Genomic DNA, 25201 nt, shown 5'->3' with positions numbered 1-25201 from the left:
CCTTAACCATGGCCACCACCTAAACGAGTTACTGTACATGTGGTAAAGGTCATATCCATTCTTTTTTGCTGTCCTACAACAATCCAAATTGGTCATTTTTAGTTAGAATATTGGCTTCATCCTAAGGCCTTATGCTAACACTATATCATTTTTTCTAAAATGGGATAGGTTTGTTGGTGTAATATCTACAGTCATATGCAAATGTCAGGGCACCCAGCAAATTACATGGCCAAATTACATGTTTTGTTGATATTCTGAGAAAAAATACAGTGAACACACTTCTGCACATTTTAATGCACAACTACTCATTATTTGCTGAATTTAGCATGGTGGGAAAAAATAAAATGTAAGCTGTGGCCTGGGCAAAAGTTATGTTATACTTTTTCCAATATGAAAAGAAAAGAAAATTCATAGAATTTGTGCACTAACATATGCAGAAAAAATGTCATATTTAAGTGTTCTCTGCAAAAGATGTGAGAAAATCAATAAAACATGTAATTTGACCAGAGGTGTTCATACGTTTGCAATTATGTACATTTTGTCTTGAAGAAAATAAAATTATCTGGTGATAGAATGTGACAAATTCTCTAGATACAGTCATACGCAAACGTTTGAACATCTGTGGTGAAATTAGGTTAACATGTCCTCCATAGGGAGCAAACATAAATGTGCTACTTTTTTGCAAATTTTAGTGCACAATTTCAACATATTGGAAAAAAAATAAAACAGAAAAATGAAAAATAAAATGTCCCATAACTTTTGCACATGGCACATTTAGGTTTTATTTTTTCCTACATGTTAAGTTCATCAACTTTCAAGCTCAAAACTTTTGCATACAACTGTAAAATGACTTTACAAGTCCAGAAGTAAGTTGAATAATCTTCTAACATTCTTATATCAGTTTCAAAATGAGATTTTGTTTGTTTTGCAGCATAATGTTAATGGGAGATTAATGAATATTCTATCTGGGACTATCCATTCATCCAGATTCTGCAAGGAATGTTCCAGAATGCCCAGTGCAGTTATCAGGGTCCAGTCTATTCTACAGACCTCTAAAGGTTAGTAACACTGTTCATGTAGTAAAATAAATAAAAACTGCTGACCTCTGCACTTCACTTTGATATGGAGATCATTAACAGACTAAACTCCTAAATTCTTGGTCTCTCTTTTGCTTTCTTATACCATAGGACAGAGTTATTCTAACTGGTCATTGGTAAAATACAGGTTCTCAGACAATAATGCATATTAAAAACCAGGAACCATTCCTAGAGATATTCCTAGAAAATCAGAGAAAGATTCTGGCCTTATAGAGTGCAATAAATGATGTTTACATTTATGAGTTCATTAGAGTAGTAGTACAAGATATTCACAGATTGTACAATACATCCTTAGCTTATCCTATGGATTTTCAATCCTTAGTTGGACACCAATATTCCTAAACAAGATAAAAATTCTAATATGTTTTATATTAAAGACTGGTATGCCAAAAGTATTTTGTGCTCTTACATGCATGAGCACAGACTTCATATTGCTGTAAATAATTGACATACAATGCATGCAAATACTCCATGTTCACACATTTCTAATCCACATATAAGCAACACCCACACACTAAACAAATGCTGACTCTTAAGCATCTGCAGCCAGAATTATTAGATAGATTATGACGTTATGTGTTGACTTTTTTCCCCTCCATCCTCACCATTTTGCATCAAAGATGAATTAGCGAATCTGTTCATTTCTTTCCAAATTCATTACCTTTTTACTGTTTTATTTCCTTTTATTTTACCATATTATTATTGCTTTTTGGTGAACTCAGGGCCTGTACCATGCCAGAGGAGATATTATATTTAGAAAACTACTTTGCAGCACTGCTCATTGCACACTGTGGAACATGGGGGACGGTTAATGGGTAAATATTCAACTATTGAATACATTACAACATTTCAGTATATACTATACGTTTTTGCATTTTTTGAATTGTTATGCCGTTGTTAAAAATTTAGCACTACTTACTGTAATGCCAATAATTTACAGTATTACCCTGCAAAACTACAGCTCCATCTATGGGACATAATTGATGGGGCACAGATGAATAAATCATGCAAGAACAACATTCAAGACATTTGACATTTATTTAATACTGTACAATGGCTCTTCAGATGAAAACAAAATACTAGGAACTATGACAGCTTATTATTGTTAGCGTGTTAATATGATAATAACAATAATTGACTGCTGTTCTTCTAAGTAGTAACATAAGACAACTCAGATGAAGGTGTTCTTATTATACTGCAGCAAGCTCCCTCCATCTCCTGCAGAATAACTTATGAACACATAGCATTTGATCAGGGATCAACCTTATTTTAGCTTATTATTAGTATTTTTTATTTTTAAGGTTTTTGGCATCTAATTTTGGTCACACCTGCTTTTTATCGATTTCTTTCTTTATATATATATATATATATATATATATATATATACACACTCACACACACTTATATCTATCTATATATATATATATATATGTGTGTGTGTGTGTGTGTGTGTGTGTGTAAAATATATGTATTATATGTATTAACATGTATATATTTGGTCTTTTACATTAATCACTGAGCAGTACATAATCTTTAACAAATGGAATCAACTGATAACAAGAGGACGTGCCATGACTCTAAAGTTCAGAGATGTTAGCATTAACTCTGTGAGTCTTACAGTAGCTGCTCTGTGTGGCTCTGTCTTCTGATTGGTCAGCTTTTTTACAAATGAGAAAATCTTTCACGTGGTTTCAAAAAGGTTCTATTCATTACTTCCATTCATGCAATACTTTAGCCCTAAATGTAGCATCGATTCCAAACATGAGTTTTGCCAATAGGATCTATTGCTCTCTGTATAGCAGCAAAAACTGGGTGATGCTATTTAAAATTAAATAGTTAAGACACGATCTGCAGGTAAGAAGTAAATAGCCAGTCTACACTGGCTACATTGCATGACTGAGTAACTGACTTCATGATTTCATCTCATTGTCACAGGTGTAAAAAGTACCCATTCCCAAATATATGAAAGTATATAAAAAAGTGAAAAGTTAAAGAATGTTGAATGCTGGCCATAAGCTGACCACACTCCATGTAACCCAGACTAGACAATATCCCTTGTCTTTACCCTCTTCAACAAATTCTGTTTGGTGTGGAAACAAATGCCTTACACAAAGATAAATTAGTGTAGCCATGTGTCACTGTCAGACAAAGCTTTGTATCACCATTTTTGGTGATTTTTTTTTTTTATTTTTATACCCACAGAAGAAAATTCTATAATGAAACCAATAGAAAGGATCAAAACTTACATGGAAAAAAGTGCATTCCGTTTACTTCCATCCAATGTTTAAAATGAGTTTTGGAGATATTTTTTATACATGTCACCTTAAAATGAAACCACCCAAACATCACTATCAGGATAAAGTCTTATACTAAATGCAAATGTAAGTACTTTAAAAAGTACAATCTTCCAACATAATACTATGGTATAGGAATGAGGTATAATCACTCAAGTATTTTCCACTGTACAGGATAAACCATGCAAAACAGACAAAACCCAATTTCCCCTCTCATTGTGCTGTGCAGAATTAACTCTAACCTAACCTAATCCACTTCATCAAAGTTTTCACTAGTAAATAAACTTTACTGAACTTTACTGGATCTAGACACCTCTGCAACAGACAGTCTTGATTAATGCAATGCCATTTCTTTCTGTGCATTAACATGTTTGCTTATGCCCAGCTTACACTGAACCCTGTCCTGAAAGCAGTGACTGACCTTGTAACTAGAAACCTTGCCTTTAAATGGAAATTGTCACAATGCCTTTCAAGCTGGAGAAAAAAGGAAAAAAACTGTGCAGTGACAAGGAAGGTCTAGCATACTTCATGATCTTGTTCGACTGACACTTCTGCAAAAATAAACAAATAAACTGCTTTTGCTGATGTAAGTGCATCTAATCTTTTAGTTGCACTTTTTACATTAGTTCCTCTATAGTCCCAGTCCAGTTATGTGCTCAGTTTTATGTTCTCTAAGAAGTGAATCTCCTTCAGTGCTGGTAGGTTTGTGTAAGATGCATGAGTGTGAGATGAAGTCACGTTGCCTGAGTCAGTGACCGTGCGGACCCCTGCCACCAGCGATCCCTCCTGAGGTGGAGCCAAGGCCACTGGAGCTCAGCACTGAGGGCTCCCTGCCAGATCTATTGCCCCATGAACCCTGCTCTCTCTGCAGCACGTCTGCAATGGTGGGTCCCCCGCTGGCCTGCTGCTAACCTCGCTATTGAACAAACCCGCCTACCCTAGAGAGGACATGCAAAAGAAACTGATAAACTTCATCAGATTTTACTAATAAAATACTGTAAAAACTGCAGTTATACTGAAAATGCATGAAATATATTCAGTTTACTTGATAATGTGTAGGTCCATGTCATTTCCACGTGAATGAATATATAACATGAACACAATTTTGTCTGTCAGTTTACTTACTTTGATGTGATATATTTTATTCATGTGAAAGTGATGTGCAGTTGACTCAAGTCAATTCAATACATTACTTTTTTCAAGTGTAATTCTTACTGGTGTCCATTGAAGACATTATATGAATTAATTCAACACTGGTGTTTTCCACTGTACATTTATTATGATGGAAAGCAATTTGTTTACAGTACAGTATAGTACTAGCAGAACTGCACGTACCTTGACCAAAGATGATATGCAGTAAAGTGGCATAAAGTGAAGGCAATACATAGTCCTCTGTTATTTAAAACAACAATAAACCATTAATAAAGCATAAATTAGATTGTTTTTTTCTTATTTACCTAAATCTTTATCATCATATACACAATGATTTCAATTGCAATAAGGTATATTCCCTGTGTAAAATGCATTACTTAAAGTGGAATTCCACAGATTTTTCAAAATCTCTGCATAATGCAATGGTTGAGATGTAAATAAAGTCATTCAGAGTGTTTTGAGGTACAATTGTTCATTATAGAGAAACTAAGAAAGAAGATTACTCCACAGTTGCGGTGATAGTAACCAGGGGTCTCGATATCTATGGCACAAATATAGCCATTTTTTTTGTATGATCTAAAGTGACCAGTGAACCTACACGTCTTCTGGATTTTTATATGTAATGTTTATAATGATAAAATAGTGATCAATTCAAAAGTTTTCTTTGGGAACTATTTGCTTTATAACACCTTACTTACCTACTTTAAAAATGTATTTTTCTCAAAATATTGTAAAGCAATGTCTCTGGCATCGGGCAGTGTTGTGTTATAACTTTATGTGGACTAGCTTTTAGATCCATTAAATGCTTCAGACATCTGGTTCCCATCACCACCACTGTACACAATTCTGACACTGTTAGTTTCTCTAGAATGGAGCATTTCACAACAAACCACTCCAAATGATTTTGCTTACACCTGAACCCTTTAATCATACAGAAACTTTGAAAATTGGTGGATTCCCCTTTAAATAATGTAAACAATAAAGAGATACTCAGAAACCCAGTTTGTAGTTTTAGGCAAAATAACCATGTCTGCTCAATTTATCTGTCAATAATGAATTGCTTGGATTTTGTACACTTCATCTGCTTACATAAGCTATGCCTATTTACTGCACCCCATTTTTTATGCACATGGCCACACACTGTCAATATCAATTTCTCAAATGATGTGGAGCTTTTATTTCCAGTTTGTTCTCACCATGCTCTTTAATTGCACTACATACAAACTGCAGCTGTCTGGGCATTAATTCTACAATTACAGACTGTAGTCCATCTGTTTCTCTGCATACTTTCTTAGCCCGCTTTTACCCTGTTCTTCAGTGGTCAGGACTCCCATGGACCCTCACAGAGCAGGTATTATTTGGGTGGTGGATCATTCTCAGCACTGCAATGACACTGATGTGGTGGTGGTGTGTTAGTGTGTTGTGCTGACACGAGTGGATCAGACACAGCAGTGCTGCTGGAGTTTATAAACACTGTGTCCCCTCACTGTCCGCTCTATTAGACACTCCTACCTTGTCAGTCCACCTTGTAGATGTAAAGTCAGAGACGATAGCTCATCTGCTGCTGCAGGTTTGTGTTGGTCATCCTCTAGTCCTTCATCAGTAGTCACGGGACGCTGCCCACAGGGCGCTGCCCACAGGACGCTGTTGGCTGGATATTTTTGGTTGGTGGACTACTCTCAGTCCAGCAGTGACACTGAAGTGTTTAAAAACTCCAGCAGCACTGCTGTGTCTGATCCACTCAGCCCAGCGCAACACACACTACCACACCACCACCACGTTAGAGTTACTGAAGTGCTGAGAATGATCCACCACCCAAATAGTACCTGCTCTGTGAGGGTCCATGGGGGTCCTGACTACTGGACAACAGGGTAAAAGTGGGCTAACAAAGTACGCAAAGAAACAGATGGACTACAGTCTGTAATTGTAGAACTACATTATGTACACATGCTGAAGTTTCAAAACATACCATTCACTCCTAGTCCACAAAGTTTATATATGAAAACTAGCTGCAAAAATACAGCCTGTTTCATTGTTTCTGTGACGTCAAGACAACCAACATATTTACATATATCCACCCATGCAGCCTACAGCAGTTTAGCTCTGCCTATTCACGCAGCTATAAGAAGTGTTTCAGCTTGCAGTGCTTTTTTAATGAGGCACAATACGGGGCAGCCAATTAGAACAGATCTCATTTACATATATCAGGCACAGTAACAAAACAGCCTGTTTAACAAAGACAGATTGGAAATGGAAGGTAAAATGAATTATGAGTGCTTTCTGGTACATAAAACCACACTTGATGCTATAAGTGGACCTCAGTGGGGGTAAAAAAAAAAGCAGGAAACATGTAGGACATGGGCCCTTTAAAGTACATAGTATCTGTAACAGGTGGCTCTCTGTGAAAAACAGGGGAACGAGTCAGGTTACCAAAACCAGGAAAGTAGAATCAAAAAACAGAAACCAGACAAAGGTGTCAAAGCTGCCAGGAAAAAAAGAATAATTCAGAGAATTGCTCAAAATGCACACTAGAAAAGGCTTTTTCAGAGTCTTAAACAGGTAGGGTAAAGTACAGAGATAATTCAAATGTTTGTAAACAAAGGCCTCAAGATAGTTCTGTGTGGAAAACAGTAAGTAGATGTGAATGATGTAATCACTAGAAAATTAAAATGCAAGTTTATCCTGTTTGGGGCTATAACGTAAAGCCAGCAAACGATTTGACGTTTTTAGATTCAGAGGCTGAGGAAACCAAACAAAGCTAAGGAATCATTTGGTAAACTGTTAAATTTCTCACATCTGGGCTCTTTAGGGTTGCCACCCTTCCGGTTTTAAGACCGTGTGTCTGGGTGTCCGGTTTTGACTATCATTTGTCCAGTTTTTGCAATATGGTGTAGGAAAAAACAAGCAAGAATATTTTAGTCCATTCAGTTGTCACTTCCCCTTCCATTATGATATTTTTGTCCAGCTGTGTCATTTAGCATAATTAACATAATAACTCAATGGCCAATCATAACGAGAGCTACCACCAGTCACAGAATTTGTCTGAAATCAAGAAGAAGTGCAGAAAATGGCCTGCTCTTTCCAATAATTGTTCAATAACAACTTCAAAATGAAGAATCAGAGACATGGATTACCAAGAATCCAAACGATTCAGCATCTGCAAAATGCATTTATTGTTAAACATGACAGCGTTTCTGTCATGAGAGCCCATCAAACTTCAGATTCTCATCAAATCAGTAAATGTTGAAATTCCACATCAAAGCTGCTGAACTAACATTAATGTATCAGAATTAAGCACCATATCAACTACATGTCTCAGGTATGAGTGATAATTAATAGGATTGTCTGAATTCATTAAAACTTCAAAGAGTAAAAACTTTGAAGACCAGGTAGTGGAACAAACTTGGCTGTAAACAGTAAACACGTGACCCAGCTCTTTGTGAAGTACTTAAGTGAACACTTATTGGAAAGCATTGTATTGCACTTATGCTATGTTTTGCATCTGTATCTTTCTTTCTAGCTAGGATAGATTCTTTGAGTGGATAGTAGAGCACATGTGTAAGCTGATCTGAATAAGATTGCCTGCTAAATGTTGTAAGAGCTTGTTTTAAGGAACAAACCATTGCTGACACTGGCAGAGTCAAATGCAAAATACAGCTGAAAGAAACATTAGAGGTGAGCCTAATGGAATTTTGACTTTATATATGTGGGCATAGGGGTGTCCGGTTTCAGACGGTTGAAAAGTAGGAAACCTTTAGCATCTTTAATAATCCATAGCATGTATAATAGGTGAAGGAACTCCTAAAAGACAGAAAATGTCAAAGGGGTCAGGCTAGACATAAAAAACATGCAGGGAGAAATGCACAAAATGACAAGATTTATGCGAAGCTGAAAATGCGATGCATGAAATAAGAAAGAGATGACCTGGGCGGTGCTGGTGGTTAGAAGGATGGAAAAGCTGAGTGCTGGTGGTATTAAAAATTCAGTACACTGTAAAAAATCCAACTCGCTATATGTTAGGCAAATTTAAAAAATACAGTTGGCCCAACTTTCTCATGATGATTTAACTGACTCAACAATCTATCCTGTGTTTATGGCTGTCTTATAGCACACATGCTGCATCAACTGACAATTTAAAGTTGATGTAACGTTAACGTTTTTACATGGGTTCTAGTACCTGGGCGGGTCTGCTGTTCAGCAAACTGATTCAGTAGCGTTCAACTGATTCTCTATGAACATGGAGCTTTTTAACAGAGTACATCAAACCCAGTGTACAAAACTACACAGAAATATTTTTTGCTGCAAACGTTAACACTTAACACAGCCATTAGCAGAGTCTATTTGGTTTATACTGTATATTCTCTGTAGCTGGACTAAGTAGCTATAACGTTATATTCCTGTACTTAGCAGGCTGGCGGTTAGCTAGACGACGCTAGCTAACATGCTAACGGGCTAATAACCCAGCTAACATGAAGAGTCGGCCGAGCTCGTTTGCTGTGCGGCAGTGTCGGTTAAGAGTTTTGGCACACTGGAATCGGGACGGGTACGGGCGAGACTCGGCAACTTATGTTTAGGGAAAAAATACACGGGCAGATTCTACCCGTACTGAAGCAGATTCTACCCGTACTGAGGCAGAGTCTAACCGTACTGAAGCAGATTCTACCCGTACTGAGGTCCGAGCCGTCACCAACGGTCCACCGCGGGAAGTGCGCGCTTAGAGCAGCTTCTGGAAATTTCGAAAGGCTTCAAAACACGTCTGGTAAGTAAATGCTTGGTTTATTTGACGTACCAACAGTTTTTCAGTCAGACATTTACTCAAACCTAATACTATAATTTGTTAATGTTGAACTCTTTAGCTATTATGGTAAAACGAACTTGAGCATCATTTGCTAACAGTCAGTTAGGTAGCTAGCTAGCTTGCCATTATCTGCTGTGGTAGCTAGCCTAGTGAGTCACCTCTTTTAGATGAGTGCTCTCACAAAATAATACGAGAATTTTTTTTATGAAGTTGGAACAGTGTCCACCGCGACCCGGAAGGATAAGCGGTTTAGATGATGGATGGATGGATGGATGGAACAGTGTCATATTTATATTCCATGTCTAATAAACTCGTATGTATACTTGTTAGAGTTATTAGCTAGCTAGATAGTTAGCTAACTAACGTGTTTGTGCACGCTTAGCTAACGTTAGCAGGCTAAGTTAACAGCTCTGCTGGAAGACCGGCTCAGTTCCGGCTAACTTATCCTAACCCACGACGAATAAAGGCTCAAATCTGAGCAAGAGAGGTCGAGTGTCTGGCGTTGGAGTGACAGAAAAGGAGAAACTAACCAGGTTCTGTGATGTGCGGGTTTGTTAGCTTGCTGGCTAGCAGGCTAATGGCTTCACACACCACAGACCAGCTTCACTTACATGAGTTTAGAAGATAAAAACAGAAATCTGAGGGAGTGACTGGAGCTGCAGTTACAGTTAAAACAGTAAGTTATTATTTCAGCCGAGCCGTGATTTGGTAACTACATGCTAAGTGACTTAAAATCCTGTATCAGACTAATGTTTGTGCAACCTTTGTTTTCTTTTATATTCATGTCATTGCTTTAAGGCTTTCCCAAATTGGTAACCTACTGTTCTTGTAATGACCTCCACGTTTCCTACATCTTCCACCAGCATTTCTCAGGTATGGAAGCAGTTTTATTTACATTTCTTTCTCTAACGTTGCTGGTTTGTTTTTCTTAGTACTCAACAGTTCCCCTATCTGTAGCACAGATTGTATTTCTGTTTCTTACCATTTAAAATAAACATATTGCATCACTCATGCACTGTAAAAAAAGGTTCGTATGTTCAACCTAAAAAAATTACTTCATATGGTAGCAAGCAGTTTATTTAGTTTTATTCAACTCAAAAAGTTACATTGATTCAAAGAATTGTTCATTCAAATTATGTATTTAGCTTGAATAAAATTAGTTAATTTACTTGTTACCACATGAAGTAATTTTTTTGGTTGAACTGACGAGTCATTTTTTACAGCGTGAAGCTGAAGTTGACTTTTATTCATATTTCTGTGCCACCTCAAATTGTTGAATAAAAAACATTGAGATTTAAGGCAATTTAATGGAAAATGAAAAACATAAGAGAACTATGGCCTGCTTTGTTCAGAACTGGTGACTAATATTCTTCAGTACAATGTGGACCAGAGTCTGCCAGCTTTTAAAGATGGAGACGACCTTGTAAGATGGTGGGCTTCTTTCTTTGAAACTGGAAAATACTCTTAAGGTGTTGGAAGGTGTTGGGGGGGGGGTGCCCATAACGATTGTGGCCCATAAAGATTGTGCCCATGCTTTGTTTCTAGGTAACAAAACTTTTTTGTTTGACTGAACCACTTGTTTTGCTTCCTTTCCTGTAGTTTAATCTAATGTGCACCAGGATTTTTCATTTTCTTTTTAAAATCACTAAATCTCTGACTGGTGAGGATGCCTCTGATCTTGCCTACAGCGGGTTGTGTTTTCTCAACTTTTTTTTTATTATTATTCCTCTCGAGTTTTCATGAATAATATATCTGCTTCCATAGTGGATCCCCATCTTGTACAACCAAAGTTTAAAATATGTATTTTACTAAAGTCCTGTTTCAGGACCTCTTTTTCCATTACTTCTAGGCCCCTCCTGCCCACCACATTGCAACTACAGGAGCCTTCTCACCAGGAGTGAACAAAGTACAAAACTCCTGAACTTGAGTAAAAGTAGAAATTATCTTTATAAAATATGATTTTAGTTAAAGTAAAAGTATTGTACTTACGATTTTACCTACAGAAGTTCTTGGTTTTAAAGTCAGTGTCAATCAGATATCATAAAGCGTAAAACTATAATTGGTTATTTTTCATTTCATTTTATATATGTTTTTATTTGTGAAAGTCAATGCTGATGGAAGATAATGGTGAAACAAGAATTTAGTGTTTTATGTATAATGAATTGTATTTAATACAATCATGGACATTAACAGTTGCAGTTATATTATTTTGATATATAATTTGATATATTTATGTATGTTAAGGAGGCCTGTGTGGCTGCAGACATCAGAGTTCACTGTTTGTGTCTATAGCAAAGTCTTCTTAACAGAAAGTGTTCTTCAAAATTAACATTTTCTGTAATAACCTTTACTTATGATACTTATGTAATTTAAAAGCAAGTACTCAAGCTCAAATGTTGAGTGAATACGTCTACAGAAGTAATATTTAACTAAGAGTGTTTCTGCTTTTACTCAAGTTTGTATTTGTATTTTGCCCACCCTGCTCTTCACTGACTGTCTAAGCCCAGAAGAGGTCAGGAACAAAAAAGTATTTGTATTTTTTAGGTATGCAAGCAAAGTCTTTGCTAGATTTGAGAGGGTTGAATGCTTGTACAAGTTTAGTTAGTCAAAATAAATATGACTGTATCTGATTCAGTTGTTGATTTTAAACTTTTACCAAATGTTCTCTCTTCCTACAGCCATCCTTCTGGTTCTTGACTGATCAGGACTTAGAGCTTGTCCCAGGTGCTTTTACTTAGAGTATTGTTTATAGTATTGCTCTTTGTATTATTAGTACAGATTTTATTATATGTTTTACTACATCATTTAGCTCAAAATATTGCCAATGTTATGAATTTTAAGATGTACTTAGAACTGTGGCTCACATGCTTTGCTTTTTTCTTTACTTTGCAAAACTGTTGCATGAAAGCAAGAGCTTTCAAGATTGTGTTATGTTGTGAAAAACATAGTACATTGTTATTCACAATAACATGATCCTTCTTGTATTCTATTGTATAAGTCTTTGCTTTTTCTTGGTGTTTTTCTCATCCTTATGTTTTGTCTGGTGAGTGTTTATTACCAATTTTGCTTACTTTTTCTTCATTTTTGATACAGCCATGAAGAATCCATCCTCACAAGCTGCAAGTGACAAAGAAATTGACCAGAGACCTTCACATCTGTTAAGGGACGAGTATGTTTAGCACAGTGGGGTAGGCTTCAGATGTTCATTCTCTTGCTGTCTCTCTCTCCCTCACACATACGTATACACTCACTGGCCATTTATAAGGTATTCCTAACTTAAAGATTGCAGTCTGTCTGTTTCTCTGCATACCTTTTAGCCCCCTTTCACCCTGTTCTTCAGTGTTCAGAACCCCCCACAGGACCACCACAGAGCAGATATTATTTGGGTGGTATATTGGACACAGCAGTGCTGCTGTAGTTTTTAAACACTGTCTCCACTCACTGTCCACTCTATTAGACACTCCTACCTTGTTGGTCCACCTTGTAGATATTGTGTTTTTTTTTTTATTCTCACTCCAGCAGTGATGCTGATGTGTTTAAAGCATTGCTGTATCTGATACAGTAGTACAAATACCACACATACTACTATGCCAGTGTTACTGCAGTACTGAGAATGAAATAATAACAATACCTGCTCAGTGGTGGTCCAGGTGGGGGTCCTGATCATTGATAAATGAGGTGAAAAGGTTAATAAGTTAGGAAAAGAAACAGATCAACTACAATCTGCAATTGCAGAACTACAAAGTGCATTTATACATTAAATGGACCTGATTAAATAGGAAGTGAGCATAGACACAAGGTAGCTGTACATAATTAAGTGGCCAGTGAGTGTGTATATATAATCAAGTACAACACCAGCACCAATTTAGTTTGAAGTTTTTGGTAAACACCTTTGTAACTGTTTCTTTACTTAATAGTAATTGTTATTTCAATCATTTTGTATGAATTGCAAGTTCTGTGTAAGTTGTTTTGACAATTAAAGCAATCCATTCAGAATGCTTTTTGGTGTAATCAGTTCATGTCCACATACAAGTGAACACAGGTGAGCTTTAAGAATTGTTAAATTTAGAGGACATGATACAGTACATAGTGGCTTAATGTATGACATTATTTTTTTAAAACTGTGGCAGATATTTGATTGTTCAGCTGTGATCACCTGTGTTGTACTACCTCTTTTATTTCTCTGCACATTCACGGTTTTACTGTAGAGCTGGACACTAACTGTGTTCTTTAAGTTTAATGGCACAACGTAATATTCCTTGGTACTGACTTCCAAAGAATATTTTTGGTTAACTCAACTTCAAAAAGCTTTGTTTAGTAAGCGAGAATGTAATGGTTACATAAACTACATTTTCTTTGTTAAACAAAGAAATAAAAATTTGTACAACTCATATTTCTTTCTTTGTTAAACAAAAAAATAAAAGTCAGTACAACTTAAAAAGCTTTGCTCAAGAATAGTTGTACTTCTTTGTACAACAAATATTCTCATCTTAGCTCAACTAAATATTTCTTTTAGTGTTGACAAAAAAATGTCAGTCAGTATAACAAATAATTTATAAAAGTTGAGTGAACAAGAAAAAATTCGGGGAAATTCTGTACCAAGTTTTTTTTGTTGTGCAAGCTAAATTTTTTTTACGGTGTAGAGAGTAGAGGTGAACGAGGACAATGACAGTACTCTATGTAATCAAATGGTTATGCAAAGGTATCTTTCAATACAGTTGAATTTATAGCCACATTCACACATGCTACACATCATGGTGTCCATTGTCACCTTTATTAGTCGTCATCTTCCATCAGTCATAAATCTGTTCTACCGTGCACTTCCACCGCTACCAGTTTCTTAATGTTTCTGTCCCTCTAGTGGTCACAGCCCAGCAGCTCCAGGGAGATTCTGTGTGGATGTGGACGTATTCGGCTGTGTGACAGAAGCATGGGGCTTTTGTACCGAAAGTAATGAGCCCCCACGAACACTTTCACCCCGTCTGGACCGCACATCCCAGCATCCACCCTGGGGAAGGGCAGTAGGGCGTCCTTCTGCACAGTTCGCGGTGTGGCACTGAGGTCAATGTCATACATTTTCTGACCTACGAAAAGAGACCAAGGCAGAGTATTGGACATATTACTGTTTATTTCAGTTTGAGGTAGGGCTGCACAAAATTTCATATTGTGATTATACAGGTGGGTTTTTTGCATAGTCTAAACAAACAAAACTAAAATCAGTTTCTCTAAGTGTATGATTAACTTAAATTTGGACATTTGAGGTGTAACAACAAAAACAGCAGCAAAATTAAAGCTTAAACCATCAAACATTCTAAACAGCAAGCATATTGCCACAGCAGACATGAAAAATATGTATGGACCATTTGTATCCTACCTCTGATGAGGACTTTATGTGTGGAAGTAGAAAATGACACAGCAACAAAAAAATCAAACTTGGGGGAATCAGGTCTTCCATGCACATCTTTAGAGTATGTGGAGCTTTAAATTCAAAATACATTGAGAAGAAATGCTTGCTTGCTGAGAGCTTGACAGAGATAATGGTGGATAATGGAGTGGTTGCGAAGCGGTGATTTGAGAAGAAAATGAAGCAGACAGTCATGCATATATTATAAGTATAGTGTAGTTTTTTGTTTTTAGTTTCTTTTTTTTTTTGTGTGTGTCCTTGATATTATTTTCTATTTTTTTGTCAACGCTTCTGTCTGTGGATGGGTTGGATCTAGTAAAATATGAAAAAATGTCACACATCCGGCATGTTCTCATAGAGACATGGACTCCATCTCCCAGACTCCTCTGGGAGATCACATGACTCCTGACTCTCTATCACGCTCCTATCAGCGCTCTCAGTCACCCGAATACTAATATGTTTCACCTGTGTGTGCAGTCATATGACTCATAGTTTAGTATATAAGCCCGGGCTTTGCGAGGTATTGTTTCACTGTAAACTACTGAGCGCGCTTCATCATGGTTTGTATCCTGTTTTTGACCGTTTGCTTTGTTTTTTGACTCTGCCTTTTTGCTCAATCCCTTTGTACTTTTGCTGGACTGTGTTTTGATTCGTGTTTTGACCTTTTGCCTGCCTCTACGACTACGTCTTTTGCCTTACCCTTTTGTGTTTGTTTGTCTGGTGTTATGCTTATCGTAACACTTTTGCTGGGTTTGCTGGATTTGACTATTGCCTGTTCTTTGATTACGCTTTTGGATTTTGATTCTGGAAGTAAACCTGATATTCTCCTTTTTATCCGCGAGTGTCTGGTTTCTGTTGATTCATCACAAAAAAAACCTGTGTGTGTGTGTGTGTGTGTGTGTGTGTGTGTGTGTGTGTGTGTGTGTGTGTGTGTGTGTGTGTGTATGTATGTATGTATGTATGTATGTATGTATGTATGTGTATATATATGTATGTGTGTGTGTGTATGTATGTATGTATGTATGTATGTATGTATATGTGTATGTATATGTATCTCAGTTTGTCTTGTTATAATATGTCTTTAGAGCTAATCAAAGATTTGTTAATCTAGGTTTTATTTTAAATCGAGTTGTGTTGCACCATTTCATTTTAAAGTTCAATTAACTAATCAGTGATAAAGCCTTAATCTGAGATTAAAACTTTAACCAGTCATAATTTTGATTTTCCGCCATGACGGATTCAGAGGTATAAGTAAACAGCAACAACATCACTCTCCACACTAATCACTGTCTGTAAGTCACTTTTTTCATTTTGTGTGAAAACTAGCACAGCTCTACATCAGAAACAGCTCTCACAGGTAAGGACCGAACTCAGATGTTTAAACAGTCCGTTATTAGACCCAGAGGCTCTGCGGGAGCCTCCAACCTGTTCATCCAAACCTGAGAGGACTGCTTAAAATATCTACAATGCCTGTTGGTAATTTGAATCAAAATATTTTAAAAACAAAGCACTCTCTGTGTTATTCTATAAGTTGCACTTTTAGAGTAAAAGCTCAATAATTACTTAAATCTAAAGCCCAACACAGAGTATTATTAGAGTAGCATCTTAGCATGTTGGCAAAGCTGACAAGCTGTTCATCATTGATCAACCAGTTCAACAAAACTGCGTTACCTGGAGTACATTCAGTCTGTCTTCAGCTGTTGACTTCATTTACAGGCAGTTTGTAAATGTACAACGTACCTACAATAGCGAGATTTATTTTCTTCTATTTCAGTAAGCTACAGAAGCTACGTGAGTGCTAATTGTGCCCCCTTGTGGGAAGAATCGTTAACCATCAGTGAGTGAGTTACAACAAAGTCCTCTACATGTTCTACATTATATGGGGGTATAGTGTTACTCAGAGAGAGAGAGAGATTTTCTGTTCTGCAGAGAACACATATTTCTTAAACACATTTTGGAACCACTGAAATTGGAAGTTTAAATTTAACCCCTGCATAAAGTTTAAATCTGAGTTTAAAGTAGTGGTGAAACAGGATTACATTTAGATTTAGATCTAGATTTACTGTAATAAGTAATCCAGGTTTATAATTATGAATTAAATGTAATCCTGATTATTTTTAAGATAGGTTTAAAGTTTGGTGCAACATGATTAATAGATAAACCTTGATTTAACCCAAGTTTAAGTTTAATCCTTGTTGATGCAACCCACCCTAAACTTCTTACCTTTGATGACGTGTACAACTTCATAGTCTCCGCAAACAAAGGCAGCATCTATAGGCCCCTCGATACCTAGCTCATCCTTCAGAGGTTTGGGGTAGCCTTCAATAAGGGCATAGTCTGTTCCAGACTTATAGACGAACAACTGCTCTCCCTACAGAGGACAGTCCAAAATGAACAGTTCACTGTAAGAATAATGGCACAGTGTTCAAAAGCGTGGAATCACTCAGTATATTGATAAATGTTATTAGAGGGTTAGACACTTTAATATACTCTAATATTTATTTCTAGTCATTCATAGTACTTTGAGATTCCATCACCACTTTTGAAATATGAGGGCTGTATATTCATTTTATTATAACGTCATTCTTAATTACATACATTGTTCCATGAAGTATCTATGGCCTTTTTCATCATAGATGCATATTTCTGAATTGTTTACAGCTTCCTACAAATGGTTCGAAACCTGTGAAGTACTAGCATCATATTAGAATCATTTATATTATTGAAAAGAGTTTCCAAACTTTTCAAATGGTAGTGAAAATCTGTAGTTTAATTATGAAATACACTTAAGAAAAGAATTCATTTAGCATACATTTTTGAGATCCTATGTCTATAAAAGTTTCCACACAGTCATTGATCAGGTGTGGTATGTTTCCAGAGTGATTCTGTATTGTCTAACCTTGATGATGTAAAGCTTGCCATCAAATGAAAATGCTGCATCCACATCACCCTCAATTTCCTTCCAGGTGCTGCTGATTGGAAAGGCATGCCAGCCATCTGCCTGACGATCACTCAATCGCAGGTAGAAGTTTCCTAAATAAGGATATCAAGGATAACAGTGTTTTATTCAAGACAAAATCTTGAGTATAACACAGACTACAGTAGTAGCAATCAATTACACATACATACCTCTAAAAGCATAGGCTTTTCCAAGGTCATCAGAGGTGATGGCATCCAGGTGCACATGGCTGCAGCGTTCCCTCTCTGTGTCATTACTGCCATGGCCTTTATCCGCACAGGACAAAAATCACACTCTCAGTACTTCGATATGTGGCTGTATATTGTCACTGTCCAAAGAAAAACAAGTATCTCCAAAATGGTGACTTTACAGGAGAAGGCAAAAATGGCCTTAACATTTAATGTAAGTAGTTTTCTACCAAGTGATTTTGGAGCATTTCTATTGGCCCATTCATCACAAAAATGGAGGGTTTTTTTGGACAGCGACAAAATTCATAATCTGCACAACATGTACAAATCAACCAAAATGCAAAAATATTTGCACTAAATATTCACTACCAGCAAGTGTGGAATGACTAGTTTCACCAACACAAACTGAACGGTGATGCAGATAAATATGTAAAATGATTCTATATGATGCTGTTCTTCACATGTTTCAAATTATTTGTAAGAAGCTGTAACAATAAAGAAATGTTAGATGTATCCAGAATGATTAACAGAGGTGGGTTCATAATAATTGAGAAAATGCCTCATATTTCAAAAATAGTGATCAGATCTCAAGGCAGATAAATGTAAATGACTATATATAAAGATTACAATACATTATTTTAAATTTAATATTAGTGTAGTATGTATGGTATAATAATTTGCTGTTACCAAATACTTTAAATACTGATACAAAATGTGTACATTTTAATTTTCAATTGTAGTTCATTATATTTTTAACCATACTGTAGTAATTAGTGAATAAAGTAATAAGTGAATAAAATAACAATTATTAATATACCAAGTGATTCCAAGCTTCTGAACAGTGCCAAATCACGAACTACTCATACTTCTTTTCCTCACCAAATTTGGGACAGCGCATAAAGTAGTTCCGGGCGTCTTTGGGGTAGTTGCCCACTACAGCACCAGTCACTGGGTGAAAGCGGATGAAGTTGTGTCCGTGGAAGCAATAGTAGTGCTCCAGCCAGCGCATGGCCGCCGTGCAGTTAGGCAGGTGAGACCACTGCCTCAACTTCACCTCCTTATTCCTGGTGTCAAACTGGTACACCTTGCTATCTGAGGCGCAAGATAAGCACATGCATACATATTTAAGAGAGGGTTCTGTCAAAAATTAAATATTATAAAGAACCTAAAAATAATCAACAACCCAAAATTTTGCTTTTTTTTGTTTTGCCCTGGCACTGTAAGTCTAATGCAGCTAAAAGGTAATGGTAGTTTATACCCACTAGTTTGCAGTCCTAAATCATCATAGATGATTCTGTAAGTCAGTCAGGACTTCGATTTCTGCAAATGGAAGTTTGGTCCATGCTGCCAGTGTGTTGCTATGTAAGTTTTAAAGGGAAATTTCACTGATTTTTCAAAATTACTGCACAATTCAATCAATGAGATTATTATGTTAATAATAGAAAAATAGTGGTAAATCTGATAGAAGAAGTTGTCCTTGGGTACTATTTTGCCTTATAACAGGGCTTTTCCCAGTTGACCCCCTCCTCCCTGTGTAGTGCACTATGTAGGTCATGAAATAAGAACTTCAACTCACAAATAGTGCATTATTATTTGTCTAATAAGAAGCCATTTGGTATTCAGCCACAGGACACCTTATTCAACATTTTGTTCACTATTAGGGAGTGGAAGCCATAGTTTTATGACTTACATTGTGCACTATATAGGGACTGGGTAGCCAAACTATCCCCCATGAATGGATGTTTAAAAATATGTTTTAGTCTAAAATTATATTTCAAAACTATTGTAAAACAATGTTTCAGGCATCAGAAAATGTATTGGCAACTATTTAGTATAGTAACTTTGAGGTAGCTTTTAGTGCTGTTAAATGCTTCAGAAGTCTGGTTTCTATCACAGCCACTATAAACAGTTCTGACTCAGTAATTTTCTTTAGAATGGAGCATTTTACATCAAACCACTCTGAATGACTATAATTATTAACCATTAATTATACAGAATTTGTGAAAAATCAGTGGAAGTATCATCCTGTCTTACTGAACGTCTGGCCCATGTGTATCATTGTTAATGTTTTATTGGAAATCAATCAGAAACAGACCTAGTAATGTTATCCACAAAAATGGATAAAAGCTTGGACCAAATTCAGGCTTATAGGTAGCTGCTGTTTGTAGCCACTTTTGTCCATTTTTCAGATAACAATATGTCTTAATACCTCTCTTGTAAACTATGTAGTGATGTGGCCCTAAAACAAGAAACAATCATAATTATTCTTCTAAGTAGGGCTAGGTGACATGGAAAAAGCAGTATATTACGATAATTATAAACATTTTTATAATATGCAATAGGTATTACAACATTTTGACGCACAGACAAATACATTAACAGTGTCACATTTAAAAACGGCCATCAAAAACTATTATTACAGTGATTATTATTCAACATTTCACATACTTTGCTGCATTAAATCAAACTAATTGGGGCTAATTATGCTCTTTTTGTAATGAAACATGCAGTTGGTCAGTGCTATTTAATTACTAACGATATCCACAAAAACATATTGTGTATCATGATAACGGTAAAATATTTTCATTCTGCCAACCCATACTTGCAAGTATTATTGAGATATGATACAAGCTACATGGTTCCAGTATCACTGCAATTACTTGAACAAACAGACACATACACATATAAATGCATTTAAACACATCCATACCCTTGAAGAATAGAACAGAATCAGCTGCACACTCTCCCTTGGGGCATTCCACTGCTGCGTCCAGGTGATTGGGGATGCCAGGGAAAACCTCAGCAATATTTTTGGGATAGCCCTCTTCTAACTTGTGCTGATAATAACTAAACACTTTATCTCCCTTGGAAAGATAGAAGATGAAAGGATGGAGTGAAAACTAGTATTGTCTGTAATGCTATACTTAATGCCTTCCATTGCCAGCAAATGGATGACACCAGAGCACGGATAGAAATGTTCAGGTAAATGACTTCTACCACACTGAGAATGTGTGAAAGAGTAACTGGTTTCTGTGTGATTACCAGGAAGAAGAAGATATGGTCATGGTCAGCGCTGTCTGGGTGGTGCATGCGGAACGCTGCATCTGTGTGGCTCAGCTCCTTATATGTGCGGTTTAACAGTGCAGCATCTCCATGAAATCCAGTCCACATGTAGTCACCTGACACATAATCAAAGATGACACAAAATGTAAATGCAAGCACTAGTTAACCTAACCTAACAACCTAACATAAGCCTATAACTTTAGCTGTCCAGTCAAGACAACCTGTACTTGAGAAAGTGTGACACATGAGTAATTCTAACTTTAGTCGTTTGTGTTTAAGAGTAGTAATTTTCATCATTGTTTACAGACCTAGATAATAATAATTAAAATTAAGTTAGCCACCTAGCTACATAATAACTTATAACCATGAAACATGTAGCCCAAGTAACCCTGAACCTAGCCACTAGGAAGCATAAACCTAAAACTACAGCAGGCCCTGAAACTATAGGTCTGTGTATCTTTCTCACCTTTGAAGAAGAAGGTGACCCCATGCTCATCAGGAACAATGGCATCAAACTCAACCCCCTGACAGCGGTCTATCTTGGCATCATGGTGTTTCTCCATACCATGGTGATCTAGGACAAGGATTACACTAACTGTTATTCTGGTAGAATAACTGGGCCTCATTCACCAATAACTTCCTAAATGTTTTCTTAAATTTGCTCTTGGGAAAGGTCCTTATCGTCAGTTTGTCTTCAGTTGGGTTCTGTTTTAGACACTGAATTTGCCAGTAAAGAACATACTAAATGAACCTCATTCTCGCTTTATAAGTATGTTTTGGGCCATTGAGCCTCATTCACTAATATCTTCCTAAGTTTTTTCTTAAATTTGTTCATGAGAAAGGTCCTAAAAAAAGTCTACAACAAATTCATGACGTGTTCCTAAACCGCAGAACTGTTCGCACCTTTGTGCTCTTGAGTGTTCGTAGATTCTGTTCTTACCTAAGAGCAAATCCCTAATAAGAAAACATTGGTGAATGTCAGAATCTTCGAGAAAACTGCACAAATGTTTTTTCAGAAGAAATTTCTTCTTACGAACAGTTGTTGAATGAAGCCCTATGATTTTACACAAAAGCTTCACAGTTCATTCATTCATTTTGGAGGGGAGCACCCTCTAGTGTCTGACAAAGTGACGATTCTCCGCATTGCAAATTCTCTGGTTAATGGATCTCATGTAGGAAACCAGAAAGATACTTGTAAGTTTCTTTTAAAATACATACACCCTTCTACTTTTCAAAATAAAAGAAAGGTTCCACACAAATGGTTAGGAACTATTTTAACTTTTCATTTTTAGCCGTTTAGCTCCATTCATCCCCATTAATTGAGGACCCGCTCGCGGGCGCCCTCTGGCGTTTTGTAGTCACGATTTGGATATATTGTGAGAAATAGCAAGTGGAAAGGCCAGAGACGTTATGGGCAGAGAACTCTGTTATGGGCACCCCTTAAACTGTCTCTGGTCAAACTACTTACGTAGATACTAATTAACTTACTGCCCTCTACTGGTTTCAAGTGAAACAACACTAAAACGACAAGAAACTTTTCTTAGCTGCCGTTTATTCAACAAAATAATTTGCAGAAATGTGTCACACTGTCAGACACAGTGCATGTGGAACCTCGTCACTTTCTGTTCCTCCCAATATACCAAAATAATGACGGCGCAACGCCAGAGGGCGCCCGCGAGTCGCCAAGAAATGGGGGTAAATTGCTAAAAATATTCTTTAAATGTTTTTCTGTTTTTTTAAGCATTAATCTCCTTTAACTTTGGTTAAGTAGAAAATTAAAAATTATTGCATTACAAAATCAATGAAATCTTATTTTATATTTGCGCTTTTGTATGGCAAACGTTTTGGGAGGTACTTTGCTAGCATTACTGCTACCGAGTGCTGAGCAAAGCGGGACAGCAGTGTTGAAATGTTATGCTAGAAAACGCAGCACACGAGCATTTGTTTGTAGACCATTTACCTGAAATGAACCAAAATGAATTAAATGCATTTATTTTAGACTGTCAATTCTCCTCGCCAGAAATTCTTTGTTTCGTGACATTTTTTGAGTCATTTACAATTCCTTATGTTTAGAGCACAGGAAGGCGAAGAGCATCTCACCTGCTGTTTTAGGACCATCAAATCTAGGGGGGGAGAGGAGAGAGAGATGTGAGGTGGTTATTATTATCCTCATTTTACTGTCTTATCATATAACTCCTGAAACAGTACACCTTGAGTTTCTAGGCAACAGAGAGAAAATGATAATGCTCCAAAATGAACGACATACACGCTGATTCATGTATGAAAATAAACTGTTTAATCACATCCAAAATGTCGACTGAAGGAGAACAAGCCCTCTTTCGGTTCTTAACTAAAATTCACTGAAACCTTTAATCTAATACTAGCCTCCACTTCAGCTAATTCACCGACAGGGGGCACTGCAGCTATTACCACCAAGTTAGTAGTCAGAGCTATCCACATGTTCAAAACAGACAAATAAACCTTAGACTGCCACAAATAAGCTCTTATCATCCTCTGCTGAAGATTTACCTCTGGAAAGAGCATTATTCCCAACATTACACTCACACTGCCTTATTCAGAGTTAGTAGGCGAGAGTTACATTTGTTGCTAAGTGAAGCTGAAATGGGCCAGTTTACAGAGAAAGGATTAGTTAGTGAGGAGGCGTGGATTTGAGAATGATTAAGAGCAGAGGAAGGAGGATGCAAAAGAGGTAAAATGAAGATATTTGAGGGACAAAGACAATAAGAAAGCCTGGTGATGTCTGTAGTCAGAAATGTGGTAAACAAAGCAGCATTGAGCAAGGAAAGGGACAGAGCCAAAATACAAAATGTTCACAGCCACATTTGTTCAGTCAAAACAGATATGAGTTAATAAAAATACACTTTTTACAGTAAAGGTGCCAAAAGGGGTTCTTTAAAGTGAAGCTGTTTCCAAACCTTTCACTGGATACTTCTTTTAAGAACTATGTTTGTAAATTAGATACAGGTTTTAAGAACATTTTAAAGTTTAAAAAACCTTTACATAATGTAAATGTTCAGCATCATTTAAAGCTTTGTCACATATGTGTGATGTATGAGTGCTGTAGTGAAATACATACAGTGAGGGAGCTGCCAGGCTGAGAGAGAGAGCCAGGCAGACGGTGAGGGTTTGGGCGAGCGGCCTCATGGTCAGTAGGGTCCTCTGGTCCTGCTGGAGGGAGAGCTCAACTGTAGAAGGAGCATTTATACACACATTTACATGGGAGTATGTAGGGGCAACAGGGGACAGGCACCCCACCCACCCACACACAGATTGTAACAGACACACTTGAGCATGGAAACACACATGGTGGGAAACACATGCACATGCGTACACATGCAGCACAGCAGGAGAGCTTAGAGGGCTTTTCAGTGCAGTTACTACAGGTGAAGTCAATACAAACACTGTGTGGACAAGAACAGATGAAAGTGGCTTTTCTGTTTGAAAAATTGTTCGTTTTTCAGTCTCAGAAAAAAACAGGACCTGTATATTTAACAGAAAATTACACAAAAGGCACCAACGCTAAGTATAATATCAAATCTATCAGTACTCAATTTGTCTACTCTAAGCTTTTGTGCATGCTACACTCTTAAAAATGTTGGTTCTTTTGTAAAGACAATAGATCTGTATAGAACCATAAACACTCAAAGAACCTTTGTATGCTTAAATGGTAGTTTGCATGGTGAAATGGTTCTTCAGATTGATGGAGAATTTGTTTGTCCTTTTTGAAAATGGTTCTATATAGCACATAAAAAGTTACACATTTTTGGTGCTATATAGAACCCTTTTCAAAAAGGTTCTATATAGAGCCATATACAACACATTCTCCAACAATCTGAAGAACCATTTAGTATGGATGGGGTTCTATATAGAACTCATAGTTATCAATAGAACTATTTCCTGTACTAAAGAAATCTTGAAGAACCATATTTTTAAAGAATGCATGACTTTTGCACAGTACTGTGTTTGTATATGGGTATTTATGCAACTACAGGCAATTTTAGGTCCTGGCAGCGGAGATTTTTGAATATATGTTCATATGTTCATATTTTTAGCATGAAGCATAGAGATATTAGTGTCAACACATTTTACATACAAAACTGCTGCTAAATGTAAGGAAATGATGCAACCGATGAAGTATAAGGTCAAAATTCCAGTGTCATTCATGATCCACACTGACATAAAGGGCACTACTGAATTACATCTTTTCAATAGAAACTACACTTTA

General features: G+C 36.8%; 1 protein-coding gene across 1 annotated transcript; it reads right to left on the bottom strand.

Annotated features, from left to right (window-relative positions):
* Positions 1-14046: 14046 nt before the first annotated feature.
* Positions 14047-24210, bottom strand: LOC118810198 (hemopexin-like). The gene is made up of 10 exons (XM_036573823.1): positions 24053-24210; positions 23056-23078; positions 21422-21529; positions 20935-21071; positions 20603-20756; positions 18772-18984; positions 17875-17970; positions 17645-17778; positions 16969-17116; positions 14047-14425 (listed from the first exon to the last, which is right to left on the bottom strand). Exons 1-10 carry the CDS (start codon positions 24118-24120, stop codon positions 14199-14201), a joined length of 1308 nt encoding a protein of 435 aa, XP_036429716.1. The 5' UTR covers positions 24121-24210; the 3' UTR covers positions 14047-14198.
* Between the last annotated feature and the right edge of the window lie 991 nt (positions 24211-25201).

The sequence above is a fragment of the Colossoma macropomum genome, unplaced genomic scaffold (assembly GCF_904425465.1).
Source record: "Colossoma macropomum unplaced genomic scaffold, Colossoma_macropomum, whole genome shotgun sequence".
Classification (NCBI taxonomy): Eukaryota; Metazoa; Chordata; class Actinopteri; order Characiformes; family Serrasalmidae; genus Colossoma; species Colossoma macropomum.
This window is presented reverse-complemented; position numbering and strand designations above follow the sequence as displayed.

Coding starts and splice junctions, on each gene's coding strand:
- LOC118810198 (XM_036573823.1), bottom strand. CDS start 24,120: ATGAGGCCGCTCGCCCAAACCCTCACCGTCTGCCTGGCTCTCTCTCTC. Junction 21,530..23,055: donor TGATGGTCCTAAAACAGCAG/GTGAGATGCTCT, acceptor TCCTTGTCCTAG/ATCACCATGGTATGGAGAAA. Junction 14,426..16,968: donor AGTTGTACACGTCATCAAAG/GTAAGAAGTTTA, acceptor CTCTTTTCGTAG/GTCAGAAAATGTATGACATT.